We start from the raw sequence: 18,083 nt of genomic DNA on the forward strand, positions 1-18,083 counted from the left end.
ATAACCCCCAATTCAACCACCCCACCCACCCCCGCTTGATGGTAACGGAAAGGTTAGAGCAGTGGTTCTTGACAGGGAGCAGATTTTCCCATGGCTGAAACAAATTCAGTTGTTACAACTGTAGGCATGGGGGAGGGTGGGCAGGAGGTTGCTGGCATCTAGTGGGTAGAAGGAATTTAAGGATCAGCCCCCCACAGCAGAGTTATCCCTCCCTAAATGTCGATATTGCTGAGGTTGAGAATCCATGATTAGAGGAATGAAAAATGTATTTTATTGTTTTAACAATATTATGAACCACTACAATTATAAAGAATTGTGGTGTGTGGTTTTTTTGTTTTTGTTTTTTATTTCTGTAGTTATTTATTGATTAAATTTATCTTCCCCCAAGGTTTATCCTCCCCGCTCCTCCCAGGATCGTGATTTAAAATTTTTTTAAATTAATTTTTTTTATATGCATACCCTCAGAGTTTGATATTTTTTTTGCACCCTTTTCAAAAGAAAGTTATCCATCAATAAGAGGTGAAAATAGAACTCAGACATTAATATAATCTTATAGAAATACTTTAAAGACTTTTATTGTCTCTGATTAACTGACAAAATGGGAATATGGGTGTGTGTGGTTATACCTGCACACACATGCAATGTGAGCAACACAGCACTTGAGAGCAGTGCAAAAACTGATTTCATCAGATTTTTGTAAGTAACAACATGATCAAAAATTATCATCATTGTAGACAGCTTCCAAATAGTTATTTTATTATGAAGAGCGTTATTTCTTACGAGAAGGAAGTCCAGAGTGAGATTTAAAATGAGTATGGGCACATTTTTTCCAATATTCCAAAATATTCTTTGCTAGCCATTTAGGTCTCCCCTCCCTAATTTTTAATGGAACTTTCTCAAATACTGGTCTGTATACTAGGGAACATTTGTGCATTATTTTGGGATGAGGCTGTTTTAGGAAGTCCTTTGTGCAGTGTTTGCTTGTTTAGATAGCTCAGGCTTTACTTAATGAAATGTCCACATTACCACATACTGTATGTCAGCAAATCTGAGATACAATCGATTGTTAGATGCATCGTAACTTCAAGAATGTTAATATTTTTTTTAAAAAGCTTGTTTCTTAGAATTAATGAGACTCAGTAAACTAAAGAATATTAGACTAGCTTTTGTTCAGTCAAAAGGCCCATTTGATCGCTTTTTATATGAGAAGTAGATGCAGTGAAGAAAACTTGTTCTTAGTTCATAGGAATAACAAGTAGAATTGTCCCTGTAGATATCGTACTATTTTATTTTCAGATAAATATTCTGTAGCAAAGATATCCACTAGCAACAAAAGGTCAACTAGACAGATAGATCAGGACCTTGTCTGTCTCTGACACACCCAGAGCCTCATTGTCATTCACTGCCCTTTATTTTCAAGGCTGATGCCAGAGTAACTAGAAATGAATCACTTGCCTAAGGACTTACAGTGCTTTAATGCCTAACTGGCAGAGAGATACGATTTCATAGTAAGGTGGGGGAGTCATGAGTTGACCTATGTTGGATAGTTGAGGGATAATTAGACTGGCATGATATCTACAGACATGCTGTGAGGGCATTTAATGATGACTTTTCTGTTGCATAACAAGTAAAATGGGAGAGTTTGTCCCCTCCCTGTTCCGTTATTGCTCCTACGGCAGTGATACAGCATTGTTTTGGTCCAGTTCCATCTATTCTGACAAAGTACTCTGTACTCAATTTATAAATTGAATGAGAACAAATGACACACCATTTTGGATAAAGGGAAATTGAAACAGAATGCCACTGCAAAATAGCAGTGCAAATTAAAAAACAAAACAAAAAACCTCAGATATTTTGTACTGTTTGAATTTTCAGTAGCCATTGATTCTGCTTGCTTTGGCAACCAGATTGATGCTTTACAATATTACTTTTGGGGAAAAGAAAAAAAGTGTCTTGTTGTTTATGTCATTTGGGTGTTAATAAATGGGTTTTCACTTGAAAATTTTAGCCTAGGTAAAGACACCAATAATGTCATCATTCTCTTATGTTCAAATTTCTATTCAGAGGCATCTGAAAAATTTACACTAGATAAAGACACCAATAACATTAACATTCTCTTATGTTGAAATTTATATTCAAAGGCATCCTGATAGAATGAGAAACACATATGATTTAGAAGAAAAGCTCTTAGTACAAATTCTGGCTTTGCCTCTTAATAACTGAGTCATTTTGTTGATATTATATAACCACTCTTGCCTTTATTTTTATCCTCTGAAAAATAGATATAACACTAAAAATTGTCAAAAGGGAGAAAACATGTAAATGTGCTTAAGCTATACTTAGAAATGCAGTGGAGAGTCAATAAAGATTAGTTTCCTCTCTTGGTCAAGAAATAGCCTTTGTGAGCCTCAGTTTTCTCAGGTCTAAATGGGGCTGTTAACACTCTCTTCATAGGGATGCCATTAACTTAACATTAGTAGCATTATTTTAATCAAAGTATATTTGCATTGCGTTAAAACTGTAAATGTACTTTGAAAATACCTGTTATACTAAAAATACTGTTAAAATGATAAAGTAGAAAACACTTCTGTGTTTTGAAATTAAAAGTAGAGTAAAAGCTACTCTATTGAAGGATTTAATCAAGTTTCATGGTAACATTTAGAACTTGTACATACATTTTCTAACTTACTTATTTAGATCTTTTTTAAAGTCAACAAAATACTAAAGCAGGAAATGAATTCAGTATTACTTTGCAATTGTACTTGAAACAGTATGATCAAGAAACCTTGTGTGAGGAGGAGTTAAAAAGGCCAGAGAAGAATAAAGGAGAAATATTGTGTGTAACGTTTTGTAAAATTTCGTATAAAAAATAGGATTAAGCTGATTCTTGGTATTTTCAGAAAACAAAATCTGGATCATATTCTTTGAGTCAGAGTTTGGTGTAAGTTGAAGTTAACAACTAGAACTGACCTGCAGTGGAATGGGAAATAGTAAGCACTCCACTCCGAGAACTGGAAACATACTGATAACCATCTGCTGGGCGAACTAGCAAAGGGAGTTCACTCCAGTGCTGTCCAAAGTCATAAAATATATATCTGATTGGATACTAAGGATCACTCAGGTGTTATTAGTTGGTTTCACTGCTGGTGTGTGAATCCTCTGCATCAATCCTGGATGAATTGTTTATTTAAAACATAAAATGTCCTCAGCCTCACCTTGACCACTGATCAGACTCTTTGATGATGGGTTGTAGGACTCTATGATTCTTGCATTCCTCAACCAACATTTGGGAACCACTGGTGTGGACCAAGCCCCTCATTATACAGGTGGGGTCTCTGGGACTCAGACTAATTATGAGACTTCCAAGTGGTTCCATAGTAAGTTTGCTGGTGAAACCCAGGCCCCTGATTATAGTTCAGTGCTCCTTCTGTTCTTCTCTACTACCTGTATTCTCTAATTATCTGAAATAAAATATCACTTTCATGGAGAATTTTCAAGTTGGCATTTGCATTGTAGTCCATAAATTAAATTTTGTGTCTCGTAAATGTTTCTGAATTTGGAATGTTTTTCCTGTCCCCTCTAATATGTTTCCACATAACTTTACCATGAAAGATCAAAGGAAGATATTTTTTCTTTTTCAGGATAACTACTTTTCAGAACAGAAATAAAATAATTATTATCAGAATTATCCAACACTTTTGCAGATAAAGAAACTTTCCTAAGGCTGCAGAGATTAAATGGTAACCTAATTAGTGGCAGTGTCTCCTCCAAAAGTTGAATTTTCTAGCCCCCCAATTCACTATTCCTCATTAAAGGTTGGTGTGGTTATTTTATTTTAATATAGTTATTAACTGCAGGGTTTTCAAATTAGTACAGATTTCCCCTTTCTGCTAAACCATATATGTATACAAAACTTGCACCCAGTCTTGGAAGTATACTAAGCAAGCAAGTTCTAGTGATACCATCAAATATAAAGGATAGAAACGTTCCAGATAGAGTGTTGAGATTGCAGTATTTCTTGACTCTTTGGGGTTTCATTTATTGATTCAACAAATATTTATTGAATACCTGTTCGGTTCTTGGCCTTACTATGGATCTGGACTACAATAGTTAACAAAGAAGATCCTCCCCATCCCTCATCACCCTCCCTACCCCCCACCCCCCAAAAAAGAAAAAAAAGAAAGAAAGCAGTTTTGCAGATCAATGTAGTCAGGAGGGCGATGGGTTGGGGGCTTGGAACTGGTTTGCAGTCTTAAAGAGGTTGCCCAGAGAAGGACGTGTGGAGCACGCCACGTGGGTATCCAGGGGAATAATGTCCTAGGAGACAGCATGTGAAAAGGCTCTCATGCAGAGCATGCTTGGTATGTTTGAGGCACAGAAAGCGTGTTTATGACTAAAGTAGAGTAGGGAAAGGAATAGGAAATTACAACCTTGTAGGCTAACCCAAGACTTTGGGTTTTGCTTTGAGTGAAGTGGGTCTGGAGGGTTTAAGCAGAAGAGTGAGTGCCTTTTAGCAGTGCCACTGACAACTTTCTGGAGGTTAGAACAAGGAGGGCAAAGGTGGGAGCTGGGAGTCCAGGTAAGAGATTTTAGGTAGAATCCAGGTGAGAGGTAATAGCCTAAACCAGTGTAGTTACAGTCAAATTCTGGATATGTTTTGAAGTTTAAGGCCTTAGAATTCTCAGATGGATCAGAACCATCTACCAGTGAGAGTGAGGGAATGAGGAAGAGATGGCTCCAGAATTTCTGGCCTGAGCAGCTAATAGAGTTACATTGCTCTGATATGGGATTGTGGCTGTGCATATTTAAGGAGAAAGATCGTGGACTTGTTAGGTTTCTATTACATAGCCAACAATACATGTTGAGTAAGCAATTTTATATACAGGTCTGGAGTTCAGGGTAGAAATCCAGGCTGGACAGAGGAGAGCTGCCTATGTGGTCCAGACCTTTACTTAAGATATGTGAATTTAAACAATTAGACTGTTGAATATGTCTGGTCAGTAGGAACAGTCACATTTATTATGTAGTTTAATAGCTTACGTTACCAATCTTTATAGGTTATATTTTTTAGTAAAATGTCATAAAGTAACACTTGCTAAATGTAGGTATCATTTAAATGAAATATAATATTAATCTTATCTGATTTGTTAAATCAAATATTATTTAACACAAAATAAAAATATAGCTTAAAGTCTTAGAAACATTTTGCTATAAGACCTAACTTTTGTCATGGATTCTGCCTTGAATATATAGTGTCTAACATTTACCTGAGATTTGAATTAGTTCATTATGTTCTGTTTTGGCTTTTTTCATCCTATACTCCATCCCCTAAAATCCTTAATAAAAGGTATTTTTTTTCTTCTTTTAGCAGTCATATTTCATGTGTAGGTAGTGTTTTTATATTCCTTTCTTTTTAAATATCATAATAATACATTAACTGAAAAGAAAAATCATTAATCATGTATAGTATGTTATTTAAATTAGAATTATTCATAGTAGCTATAAATGTAGTTAAAATATATGGTATATAAAGTAGTAATACATTGAAATAATTTCACTGTCTTTTTGCTATAGAAGATTACGTAGGATATCTTTATTTTTATATTAAAATTTCACCATAAACACTACCAAAAATATTTTCAAAGCAGATATATATATATATATATACACAGACACACACACACACACACACACACACACACATATAATATATATAACGTATATAATATATATAAAGGAGATTTAGAATTTTATATTAAAATTACTCTGTTATCAAGTGATTTAATTAAAGTTGCATTTTAATTAAGTCAGCATAGTTATTCTTTACCCCAAATGGGTATCTCCTTATGCTAGTGTTTATGAATCTTTATAATGTAGACAGAGAGGAACCACATATAAAAAGCCACCTTAAATCTTGTGAGCAATGTAAATCAATGAATCAGAGTTTATAGTATTAATACTAATTGATCAGAGTTGAGTAGAGACTGGTCAGTGTAAGTTTTATCAAAGAGGTTAGTTTTGAACCAGGATTTAAATCTGTGTGAGGGAAACTGAACAAAATAAATCAAACTCCAAATTAACTACTTTTAATTGGTCATGTGTAAGCATATACATGTATGTGAGTATTTTTAACTTTATATAATGAATCCTCACCCTAATCAAAAGGCTACAAGGTGAGTACTCAAGGACAATGGTCTGGGTGTGTATGTATAGAAGCGAAAGGAAAGGATGAAGCTTATTAGATAGAACCTGTGTTTTCTCATATTTGGTGATAAAATGGGGATAGTTCCCAGGTTTTTATAATGGTCAAATGGGATCATGTTGTGACAGGTACTCTGGAAATAATACTGAAATGTTTGATAGTAATACCATAATCTACACTTTATGATAGGAAAAAGAGATGAAGTTTATTGTAGAGTCTACATAAATACTTTTTAAAATAAAAAGTGTTCTACATAAGGCTTCCTGTGTCCTCAGTATATCTGACTTTTCAATTATTGTCTATTTTACATATTACAAAATACAGGTTCCTTTTGAAATATAATTATGTGTAGTTTTATTTCTTACCCTCTTTTATTCTTTGTTCATATTCTAATTTTAATACTAAGTTAGCTACTATTTTCTACTGTTTGCTTTTTTTTATCTGAAATTATTTTTACATAACAAATCAAAGTACTTTTGATTTGTAGAAGACACTTGTCAGATGTGCAGTATCCAGTAACTAATTTTTCTCTCAATGATGCTGCTAGTCTCCTCAGATGAGTGCTTCATTCAAACCCTCCAGTTTTCTGGTGCCCACTTGAAAGATGCAGAGAAAGGAAGAAAATCGTCTATCAAAATTCCCTATTTACTCAGTAACCCAAGTTGATGTTTCTGAATAAAATTTTGGTTTCTAAACCAGTATCTTGGTGGTAGATGAATATATAACAATTATAATTATGTAATTATATTTTTCCATCAAAACTATGACATTTTAAAAAAAACTTTTATATAATGAAGGTATGTGGTACATTTGATGAGACTAAATGATTATCACTTCATTGCCTTCTGGAGAAAATGTCACTGTAAGCAATTCCTTTTTATGTTGTATGTAAATGATGATTTTTCTTTAATTTGAGGCATATGAAAATAATAAAATTTTCTAATTCCTCTTTGGTAGAGCTGGAGTGGACCAGAGAAATTGCTTGCTTTAGATGAACTCATTGATAGTTGTGAACCAACCCAAGTAAAACATATGATGCAAGTGATAGAACCCCAGTTTCAACGAGACTTCATTTCGTTGCTCCCTAAAGAGGTAAGGGCAATCACTTATGTTCCTCCTTTTGTGCTATTTGAGAATGTAAGTTACCACCTTTAAACGTTATCATCCTTTGGTATCCAGTATTGACAGTTTAATACTGAACCCGCCACGAATTAATAATATAATTTTCATATTAATATATACTTATAGACTGAATGACTCCTTTCTACCACTGGAATAAGTCATTTATGGGTATAAGCTATTGAATTTCATTAATTTGATTGTTTCTTTACCAAGATTTTTTCTCAGGTTTTTTGAAACCCAATTTTTAGTTGTCTTGGTATGTTCATTGTAGTAGTAGATTTTTAAAAAATACTGATTTTATTAAAATAACAATATTTTTTCTTTGGTTGTTTGTTTATCCTAAGTCCCTTTGAAAGTGATAGTTTCATGATCCTATTGAATTGTGATTTTCTGTTACTTACATTGTGTAATTATATTGAAATATATGGAATTTCACATGTATGTCTTTTTCTACTAATCATCCCACTTTTCTCCTCTCTCTCTCTCTCTCTCTCTCTCTCTCTCTCTCTGTCTCTCTCTCTCTCTCTCTCTCTCTCTCACACACACACACACACACACACACACACACACACACACAATTATAGATTCCTATGCCAGTTGCATTCTTATAGCATTTCTTTTGGAATTAAAAAAGTTTTTTTTTAGAGAGATAGGGAGGGAGAAGGATAGAAACATTGATGAGGCAGAAGGGAGAAACATCCACTGATTGCCTCCTCCTCTACTGGGAATCGAGCCCACAACATGGGCATGTGCTCTGACCGGGAATTGAACCTGTGACCTCTTGATTCATGGGTCAGCACTCAGCCACTGAGACACATCAGCTGGGATCTTTTGGAATTTTATATGCCCATCAGTTTTTGACTCTATGTAAGCTGACACTATTTTTTAATTGTAGATTGATTATGATTATATGGACATCCTTGACTGTATAGATGAGGCATAGTTTAATTGTAGTTTTTTATTGATGTTATAGGCTACATAGTTTCATTTTTGTCAGCAAAGAGAAATAGTATACCATTAAGTGATCAGTGTCATCATATTTCCACAAAGTATGTTTGTGCCACTGACATGTCCATTAAGAAGGCAACTATACCATTGCAAATGACCCTTAAACTTCAGGTTTGAAGAGAAGCAGACTGGGGTGTGTGGTGTTTTTTCAGCTAACCATTCTGAAAATATCTCAAAGGCATTAAGATAGTCCCAATAATAATTTCATATTATATGTGAATGAAATAATTTCATTGTATTTAATGTACAAAACTAAGCATAATTTCAGGAAAAAGCAAAGTAGGAAAAACACCTCATTCCTGAAATGTTTCTTCTTTGGAGTAATTTTTTAAAAATGACATTCTCCCAGAAAAAAAACTTTTATTCTTTCTGCTTTATTCTAAAGCATAATTCTTTGAATAGATTTGGCTTATGAAAGTAAAATAAGCTCTTTTTGCCTCTAGAAGGATATTAATAATAAGAAACGCTTTTTTATAAGTATTTGATTGAAAGTGAATTTATTTACCTTTGATATACACGTCATAGTTCCCTTGATTTTTATTTTGTTTTAGAAGGTAAGAATGGTGAGTTTTTGTTTTGTTTTATCTTTATTTATATTTCTACTTTTTAACACACAAAACTGTGCTTTTAAATAAGAATATTAACGTATTTTTAAGAGTCTAAGAATTAAGCACAAATGAAACTTTTTTTTGATTAGTGTTCTTTTTAAGATTGCCTGAGGAAAAAGAAGTGAGGCTAGGTTGGAGAATAAGAGTGAGCCCAGACTTAGAATAGCGTCTATGCCCTCCCCCCCCCCCCCACTTCTTTTACAACTACTAGAAAAAATGTTCTATTTTGGAAAATGCTTTATGTTATATGTGGAGAAATCCTATATAATAAAAGCCTAATATGCAAATTCTCCCCTCAACCTGGAGTTTGACCAGGGGGCGGGGCCAGCTGGCCAACCACCCGTGTCCCCTCCCCCTGGCCGACCCAGCCTGATCTGCCCAATTGGGGTGGGCCGGCCTCTAGTAATGGTATATGTCTAGGAAATGAATATTATTTTATCAGAGACTAAGTACTATCATTATTTAAACATTCCCTTCAGGAAATGGACATATAATAATTTTCTTATAATTTATTTCAACAGATCTCAAAGCTCTTTACCAACATTTGCTTATTAATCTCAAAAACCTTGCCAAAAATCCCACTAGTCTCACTCAAGAGGTTTATGATAAACAGCATTATCCTTATTTTGTAAATAAATACTAAGAAAAGTATGGTGATATAGTAGATGATTTAGAACAAACCTAAATTCTTAACATAGGATCAGCCACTATTTTCTTTATACTTTCACTAATTTAATCCACTGAAATATAGCAATTCTGACAAGGTATTAGCTACTTTTAAGTATAATATGGTCATCTTTTATATAGTTTATAGAGAAAAACAAAAAAAGCAACTCTCATTGAAATTAAAAGTTTGGGCAACGAGAAGGTAATTACCTGAAATAGAGTATAAATTTAAGAGCATCTATCTGGTAGAAGTGGTCCTTAGGAAGAATAACTGATCTAGATTTTATGTTTAAGACAAACGAATAGAAAACTGCATTAGCCATGCCCATTCTCTGTCTTTTATAAGGAACCCCACCTGACAAATCTTTGCTTGCTTTGAGGAACTGGTATACTTCCCCATAACCCACACTAAGAATTGTGTAATTGCTGTTCTCTTTTTGCTTGGCAATTTAATTTAAAGACCATATAAAATATTATTGCCAGCATATTTGTGTTCTACTTTTTCCCTGACTTAAACCTTCTTTTCTAATTTATATTTTTCCTGCTTCTGATTTTTTCATGCATATTTCCCCATTATGCTGTGTGCATTTTCTGTAATACCTAGATGCTTTCATGGAACTGGCTACATGTAAATAGACAAACATTTACTACATTGAAGTTCATGGTTGAGTTCCTTTGCTATTTTAAAGTGTGCCCATTACCTATGGAGTTAGCACTTCAGCTTTCTTTAGTACATGAATGTTTCTTTACATTTTTCTGTAATACATGCACACATAGGCCTAAATGACCTCTTTGTCACTAGTAACAAAGGAACTTTTACCCATTGACTTTGGGATATACCAGTGATTTTCAACCTTTTTCATCTCATGGCACACATATATACTACTTACTAAAATTTTGCAGCACAACAAAAAAAATATGTATTTTTTGCTGATCTGACCAAAAAATAGGCATAATCTTGAGATTCATTCAAATCAGATCGCTATTGTTGTATTAGCTGATATCAATGTAAGGGAATAGAGGTCAGTACCCCTAACTAGTCAGGTATAGCATGTTTCAAAAATTCTTGTGGCACACCAGGTGTCTGCCATAGCATACCCATTGAAAATCTCTGGGATATACCTTTGAAATCTGAGCTGCTCTGGATTTGTTTCCTAGCCTTTAAAATGGAATATTTCATTAAATTACCTGATTTCTACTTCAGCTAGATAACTAAAGCAAAGAATAGACCTTTTCATATGACCATTCTAAAAATCTTGGGCATAAAATACTATCTTTTACACAAATATAATTTTGTTCCTAATAATTTCTGTGTTAAATATCAGTAATATATGGAAAATTAATAATGTGGTATCACATTACTGTTATGCTGACTCTAAGCAAAGTTGCCTAGGCTTTGATTGATAATTTCCAAATTAAGTGGCTTATGAAGTATTCATTAAAAAACTACATTGTTGAAATGTACATACTCTGTTGAATATAGTTATGCCTTATTTTAAATGATTCCGTTTCTATTTATGGTACTGGAATATCTTTTCTGACAGAACAAAAATAATTATTCCACACAAGTTTTCTACTGTCATTTGTCAATATTAGTAGTAAATTGAATACTGACTAGTTGAAGTACTCTTTATATAGAATGCACTCAATAAGTTTGTAATTAATGATGAACTCCTTACATACAAAGTCATTGGGAAAACTTAATTTATATCATGTAATTTTTATCTAGCATTTAAAAATAATTCAAATTGTACTTTTACTCCCTTATGTGGCCTTTGGCCCTTTAAATGATAGTTTGTTTTAATCCTTGTAATTTAATTTATATGAAAACTAAATTTTATTGCTCCGTTTATTATTTTTTATTGCTCTGTTTAGATCATTTTTGTCCTACTATCATAATTTAGTTTCTGTGTGATTTGTGTGGCTAATTGAATAAGCATACTCAGAAGCTTTTATACCCCCCTCCCTTTTTTTCTTTTTCCATTTCCTTTATTTATTTTAAATGACTTTACACAATGAAAAAGAAATTGATGATTTGCAAGTATTGGAAATAAAATTTTTAAATCAAGAAAGAGCTGGCCCATCAAGAAAATCCCCTTAAGCAATGTCAAGTAATTAGCACCCAATTACTTTTGTATGTCTATTGGAGAAGTTTGGTAATTGCCCCCTTTTGTCACTTATAGTAAAGGGTGGAAATGTGTGAAAAGTTCATCATTGTGCTAATAAACACTTTGATGTGTAACTGTATCTATCAGAAGTGATCTCAAATCATACCATGCAGAATATAAAGAAATTTTATTTCTTACCTTGTATCCTGTCTTGGATGAATATACATTGTACTGGGGAGAGAGAGAAGACAAAATTTCAATAATTAATAAAAGTAAAATAGGTAGGTAGGTGGTAGATAAAATCTTGAGTTGCGAGACTCAGCAAAGGCAAGAGCAGAGGCTGGACATTTAATAATTATTCCTTGAAGAGATAAGGAGTTAATGGAGTGAAGTTCATAAGAGCCAATTGAGTGAGTTTTTAAAATCTTATATATATTTGTTAAGATATAATATTAGAAGATACTGCCTTTCATAATTTTAGAAATCAGAATGTAGAGTTGTATTACATTTATCTATAAGTGCTTTCCCCATAGAGAATACATATTATTTTTATATATGTAAAAATATGGATATACTATGCTTTTTCTTTCCATAGCTGGCACTTTATGTGCTTTCATTCCTGGAACCCAAAGACCTGCTACAAGCGGCTCAGACATGTCGCTACTGGAGAATTTTGGCTGAAGACAACCTTCTCTGGAGAGAGAAATGCAAAGAAGAGGGTAAGGTTCCCATAGGGAAGATGTTCGAACTCTGAAAAAGCAAAGTGATTCTGAAAACAAATAGAAAAACACAAGTTTTATGTGCAAGTAGAATAAAGTGGTGGGTAAATGGAAAAAGAGAACTTTTGCAGCCTGTCAGAGAATCAGAAATGAGTGCTCATCTGCATGCACCTAACTTACATAAAATCCACAGGCTATTCCACACGTTCCAGTGAGCCAGATCTTGCAGCTAATTCCTTTAAAGAACACTTTAACTCATAGCAAGTGTATCTGATATGCGTCTCAACCTCTAGTAGAATTAATAAACAATGAAAAAGTTAAGATGAAGATGACTTAAAGGAAATCCAAAGATATATTATCAATTAAATACTCAAATATTCCATATTCTCTTTGTTCCTCCACAAATATTTTTTGGGCACCTCTTATGAATTGGGCATTCTTAAATGCTGGGGATATAGTAATAAACTCCCATTTTCCTCCCACCATTGAGCTTGTAATATTGAAACCTGTTAAAAAAGAACTTCTTTCTTAATAGAGAAGTAGGTATCATCCATATTAATTAAAGAGCCTTTTTTTCCAGCAGTCTTCCAGAAAAAAAAAATAATTTTTTGCACCCCCCCCCTCGAAAAAAAATATTTTTTGACAAATAATTAAAAATATTTACCTCTGACAAGCAACATTTTTGAGAAAGAATCTTAGAGCATGAGGCAGATACTCCATAGGCTCTTCTCCCCTTCTTGGAGGTTATAGTGGAATGGGGAGCACTGATGGTTAGGGAAGCTTGGAGGTGAAGATCCAGGGTCCTTGGTTTTCAGTCCTGCCTTTGCCCTGTTGGTGCCTTGGACTCATCTCTTCTCAGGTGTCTATATACATAAAATGGGATTAATCATTTCTCCCTTTCCTTCTCTCATAGAATCATTATTTTAATGACCAAAAAAAAATATGACACCCTGGTCAGGTAGCTTAATTGGTTAGAGCATCGTCCTAATACACCAAGGTTTTGGGTTCCATCTCTGGTCAGGGAACATACAAGAAGCAACTGATGAATGTATAAATAAGTGGAACAACAAATCAGTGTTTCTCTCTCTCAACTCAATAAATAATTTAAAAAATTGTTAACATTTACATGAAATTTTAACCATTTTTAAGTGTACAGTTCAATGGCATTAAGTGTATTCATGTTGTACCAACATCCATCTTCAGAACTTTTCTATCTTCCCCAGCTAAAACTAAATACCCATCTATAATAATAAAAGTGTAATATGCTAATTAGACCTGACATCCTTCCAGACAACCTTCCTGATGAAGCTGAGGCTGTGAGGAAAGCCCGGGTCCCGGGTGCCTGCCAGCAGCCAAGGGAAGCCAGTGCCAGCAGCCAGGGGAAGGAAGGCCTCCTCCTGCATGAATTTCGTGCATCAGGCCTCTAGTATAACAATAATTCCCTGTTCCTCCTCCCTGCAGCCCTGGCAGCCACCATTCTACTTGCTGTCTCTGTTAATTTGATTTCACTAGGTACCTTGTATAAATACAGCCATATGGCATTTATCTTTTGTGACTGGCTTATTTCACTTAGCATAATGTCTTCAAGTTCATCCATGTGGTAGCATGTTAGAATTTTTTTAAGATTGAATAATACCCCATTGTGTATGTGTGTGTGTGTGTATACACCACATTTTCTTTATTCGTTTATCCATCAGTGTACACTTTGGGTTGCTTCTCCTTTTTGGCTATTAGGAATAATGCTGTTATGAACATGGGTGTACAAATATCTGTACAAATCCCTGTTTCCACTTCTTTTGGGTGTATATCCAGAAGGGGAATTGCTGGATCATATGGTCATTCTATGTTTAGTGTTTTTGAGGAACCATCATACTATCTTCCATAGCAGCCACACCATTTTCTATTCCCACAAGCATTGCATAAAGGTTCCAATTTCTGCATTTCCTCACCAACATTTCATAGAATCATTTTGAGAAAGAAATGAAATTGGTAATATAAAAGAGCACCATACAAAAGATAAACTTTACATTATTTTGTTTTGTAAAACAGTGTTAGAAATTAGTGCCTGCATTTCAGTGGTTTTCAGCATAGGAGAGAATGAGGTATATTATAAAATGTGTAATATTTATTATTGGTGAAGGCAATGATACTCTTTAACTCTTTAAAACTAGGCATTGATGAACCATTGCACATCAAGAGAAGAAAAGTAATAAAACCAGGTTTCATACACAGTCCATGGAAAAGCGCGTACATCAGGCAGCATAGAATTGATACTAACTGGAGGCGAGGAGAACTCAAATCTCCTAAGGTAACTGAACTCATTTGTGCACAGTGTAACAGAATCCATTAATCAGTGTTAGTACCTACTGTGTTTTATAACTTGACACCTATTTCCAGAAACAAAGAAAACAATATATTTTAAAATAACTGTAAGCGTAACTGACAATATCCTTCTATTGTGAATCTCTCTAGTCTGACAACTCATTGTCTTGAATAAAAGATGAGTTGATTGGTATTAGGTTCTTATGTAAATGAAAATTTTCTGAATATCCTGTTGAATTTTGTGTCATATACATTCTACCTAAGAATTTGCTCCCTCTCTGACCATATAGTCTGAATATGATTTTTGAGGAGTGCCCATGTTTTGGTTTGGTGGCTTTTGTGTGTTTTATTTTTTAAATTTAACTATTCTGATTTTTTATCTTATAACATTTCAAGTATATAAAGGCTAGCAAAAATGCTTAAAATTCTTAGATATAGTTTTATAACTGGAAAAAAGCAATTTGGGGAGATACTGTTCTATTCCTATGCATACATTATGACGGGCTTTTTTTGTTTTAAGTTAAAAAGTTGATGATTATTGTTCTTGTCTTCCTAGTTAATAGGTGCTTTTGTTTTTGTGTGTCAAATTGTAAGACTTAGATGCATATCCTTTTGGTTTAAACAGATAAAATAGATGACTATAAAATACATTTGTGTGTGAACCATTTTTATGAGATCTTGACCCAGTAAAATTATAACAGGGGATGTCTCGAGTATAAATAATAGGATATGGAAACAATAAAATGTTTAGTACTTGATTCATCAATGGGGATGATGATGCTTCATATTTCATGTCAACTTTAATTCTAGAAATAGACTACAGATTACTGTTCCTATTTATGGCTTCATTTTTTCTTTACCCCAGTATTTTAAAAGACATAATTTGGTAACATTTCTAACTTGTACATCTACCTCGTAGGTGCTGAAAGGACATGATGATCATGTGATTACATGCTTACAGTTTTGTGGTAACCGAATAGTTAGTGGTTCTGATGACAACACTTTAAAAGTTTGGTCAGCAGTCACAGGCAAAGTAAGTTTACTTCTCTCTGCACTTCACAAAGTCACTGTTTTGTGTATATCTTTGCAAAGATCAGCCGGTGAAGGAAAACAAGAACTCATTTTTTGTCTCTAGCTTATTTTGATAGCAAATATCAGACCTTCTAATTTAGCTTCTCCCTTGGTGTGAAGATGTTGTTTCTCGTGATAGGAATGTTGTTAGTGTCTTCTTTATTTAAATAGTTTGTCTCTGTGATATATCTATTAAGATTTTATGGATGTGTTTTATCGTTTTGTTGTCTTATTTTTTCCCACCTTTTTAACTATCTAAATTATATCTTTTTCCTTTTTAATCTTTTTCAAAACTATGATTAAGGGATTTTTTTTTCCCTTGTGTCAACTGCTTTGTTGCTAACCTACTTACAGTTTAGCAGTTACATAAATCATGTTAATTTAGACTTATCTTAAACCCTGTGAGGTGGAAGGTAAGCAGACTAGGTATTACATAGGAGTTTGAAGAAAAAAGCAGTCTAAGCAATCAATTTCACTTAAACAATATTGTATTTTAATGGTTCTCCAGAGAGTACTTATATTTATCGGTCCAATGGAGAATATTTTCATGAACTGACCACCTAAAAATAATGGAAGAAAGCGTGGGGACAAAAATCTGTCTTTTAAAATGTCTTATCACATGTTATTTCTTGGGCAAGAGTCTTCTACATATTCCAAGTTAGTTTTTAAATTTTTTAAAGTAGCTTCATGTTTCCACAGTTTAATGTTAGTTTTGGATTGACTTCAGGGCTTTAATGTCTGTCTTTACTTGTCTAGAAGTACCTTACCTGGCTCCTAACTACTGCCTTGTGGCAGATTGAGATGGAATGTGGTATGTAGCCACACCCAACACCATCGGCATTCTTTCATTGAATCCACCCCCATGAACAAAACCAAGTTGCAATTTTAGTATTATTTCATCAAAGAGGCCAGGCTGGAGCTTTCATGCTCAAATGATAACTGTTTACTTTCTATGTACTTGTTCCTCAGTTGTGTGTACGTGTATAATATGTAGTGCTACTGAATAAACAAAGCAATAAATAGCAATGGGGTCATGTTAGACTGATGTGAAAAACTTCCTGATATGCCAAATAATCCAATTGAGATAATATAACTTTACTCCAAATTTTAATGAGCTACTGAAATGTTACTTAAATCATTTTTCTTTCTACTTGAAAGTAATCATCTTAAGTGTTTTTCCAGTGTCTGAGGACATTAGTGGGACACACAGGTGGAGTGTGGTCATCACAGATGAGAGACAATATCATCATTAGTGGATCCACAGATCGGACTCTCAAAGTGTGGAATGCTGAGACTGGAGAATGTATACACACCTTATACGGGCATACTTCCACTGTCCGTTGTATGCATCTCCATGAAAAAAGGTGAGGGAAAAGTCCATTGTGGTTGGGTATTCTCTTCTGTCACTTGTGAATTTGGAGCCTTTTGTGTAGAGTTCAAGTTATATAATACTTAAACTGTGTCTAATAAAGAGGTAGCGATAATGTGCTCTTAAATTAGACTTCAATGATTAGATTTTGGATGTTTCTGTACTAAGAAAGCAGTAGTGTATTGGCTTACAATTGGAGGGTTATCTTTACATTTCCTTCTTCATTTATTAGTGTTGTTGGCTTCCTCCTTGAAACTTTCTACGCTCTAATCTTGAATAACATCTCTATTGCTCTACATCTTTGATGACTCATCATTTTTTAAAAAATCATTTTTTCTTTTTCTTTTTTCTCTTATATTTCTGCTAGTGGGACAGATTCAGCTATTCAAGCTTCAAGACTCCAATTCTTTTTAATTATGTACCCATCCTACCCCCACACCATCATATTCCCGATATCTAGGCAAAAGCTGAGGCCTGCGGTTTTTAATTAATTCTCTCATTACCTATCACCTGAACTATTGACACAGCTTTCAGACCTGGTCCTCTGTTGTCTACCAAATTAAGGACATAATCCTCAATCCAGTTTTCAAAATGGTTTCAGCAAATCAGACTGTTTCCTTTTTTTCCCTCAGTGCCTTTGCTGTTGGTTTATCTCCTCCTACAAAGCCCTCCTATTTAAAGTCCTTTCTGTCTTCTATTGGCATGTCTTCATGGTACCCCCATTAAACAAATGTGATTTATACTCCATTTGTCAGAACAGGTGTTTATGAAGGGTCCTTTTAGTGACTCTATTCCAGTTTTTACCTTTAACTCTGACCAAAGCATCTTCTTTATTAAGAACCATAGTAGCCCTAACCGGTTTGGCTCAGTGGATAGAGCGTCGGCCTG

General features: G+C 34.0%; 1 protein-coding gene across 11 annotated transcripts in view; it reads left to right on the top strand.

Moving 5' to 3' along the window:
- FBXW7 (F-box and WD repeat domain containing 7) overlaps window positions 1-18,083 on the top strand; it is a 192,012-nt gene that overhangs the window by 167,889 nt on the left and 6,040 nt on the right. For all 11 annotated transcript variants that reach the window (XM_059697835.1, XM_059697839.1, XM_059697837.1 and 8 more), the window contains 5 exons: window positions 7,160-7,294; window positions 12,310-12,433; window positions 14,605-14,741; window positions 15,675-15,788; window positions 17,009-17,190. In XM_059697835.1, the coding sequence (XP_059553818.1) occupies window positions 7,160-7,294; window positions 12,310-12,433; window positions 14,605-14,741; window positions 15,675-15,788; window positions 17,009-17,190 (692 nt within the window). The remainder of the gene's footprint in view (window positions 1-7,159; window positions 7,295-12,309; window positions 12,434-14,604; window positions 14,742-15,674; window positions 15,789-17,008; window positions 17,191-18,083) is intronic.

Source organism: Myotis daubentonii, chromosome 5 (genome assembly GCF_963259705.1).
Source record: "Myotis daubentonii chromosome 5, mMyoDau2.1, whole genome shotgun sequence".
NCBI lineage: Eukaryota > Metazoa > Chordata > Mammalia > Chiroptera > Vespertilionidae > Myotis > Myotis daubentonii.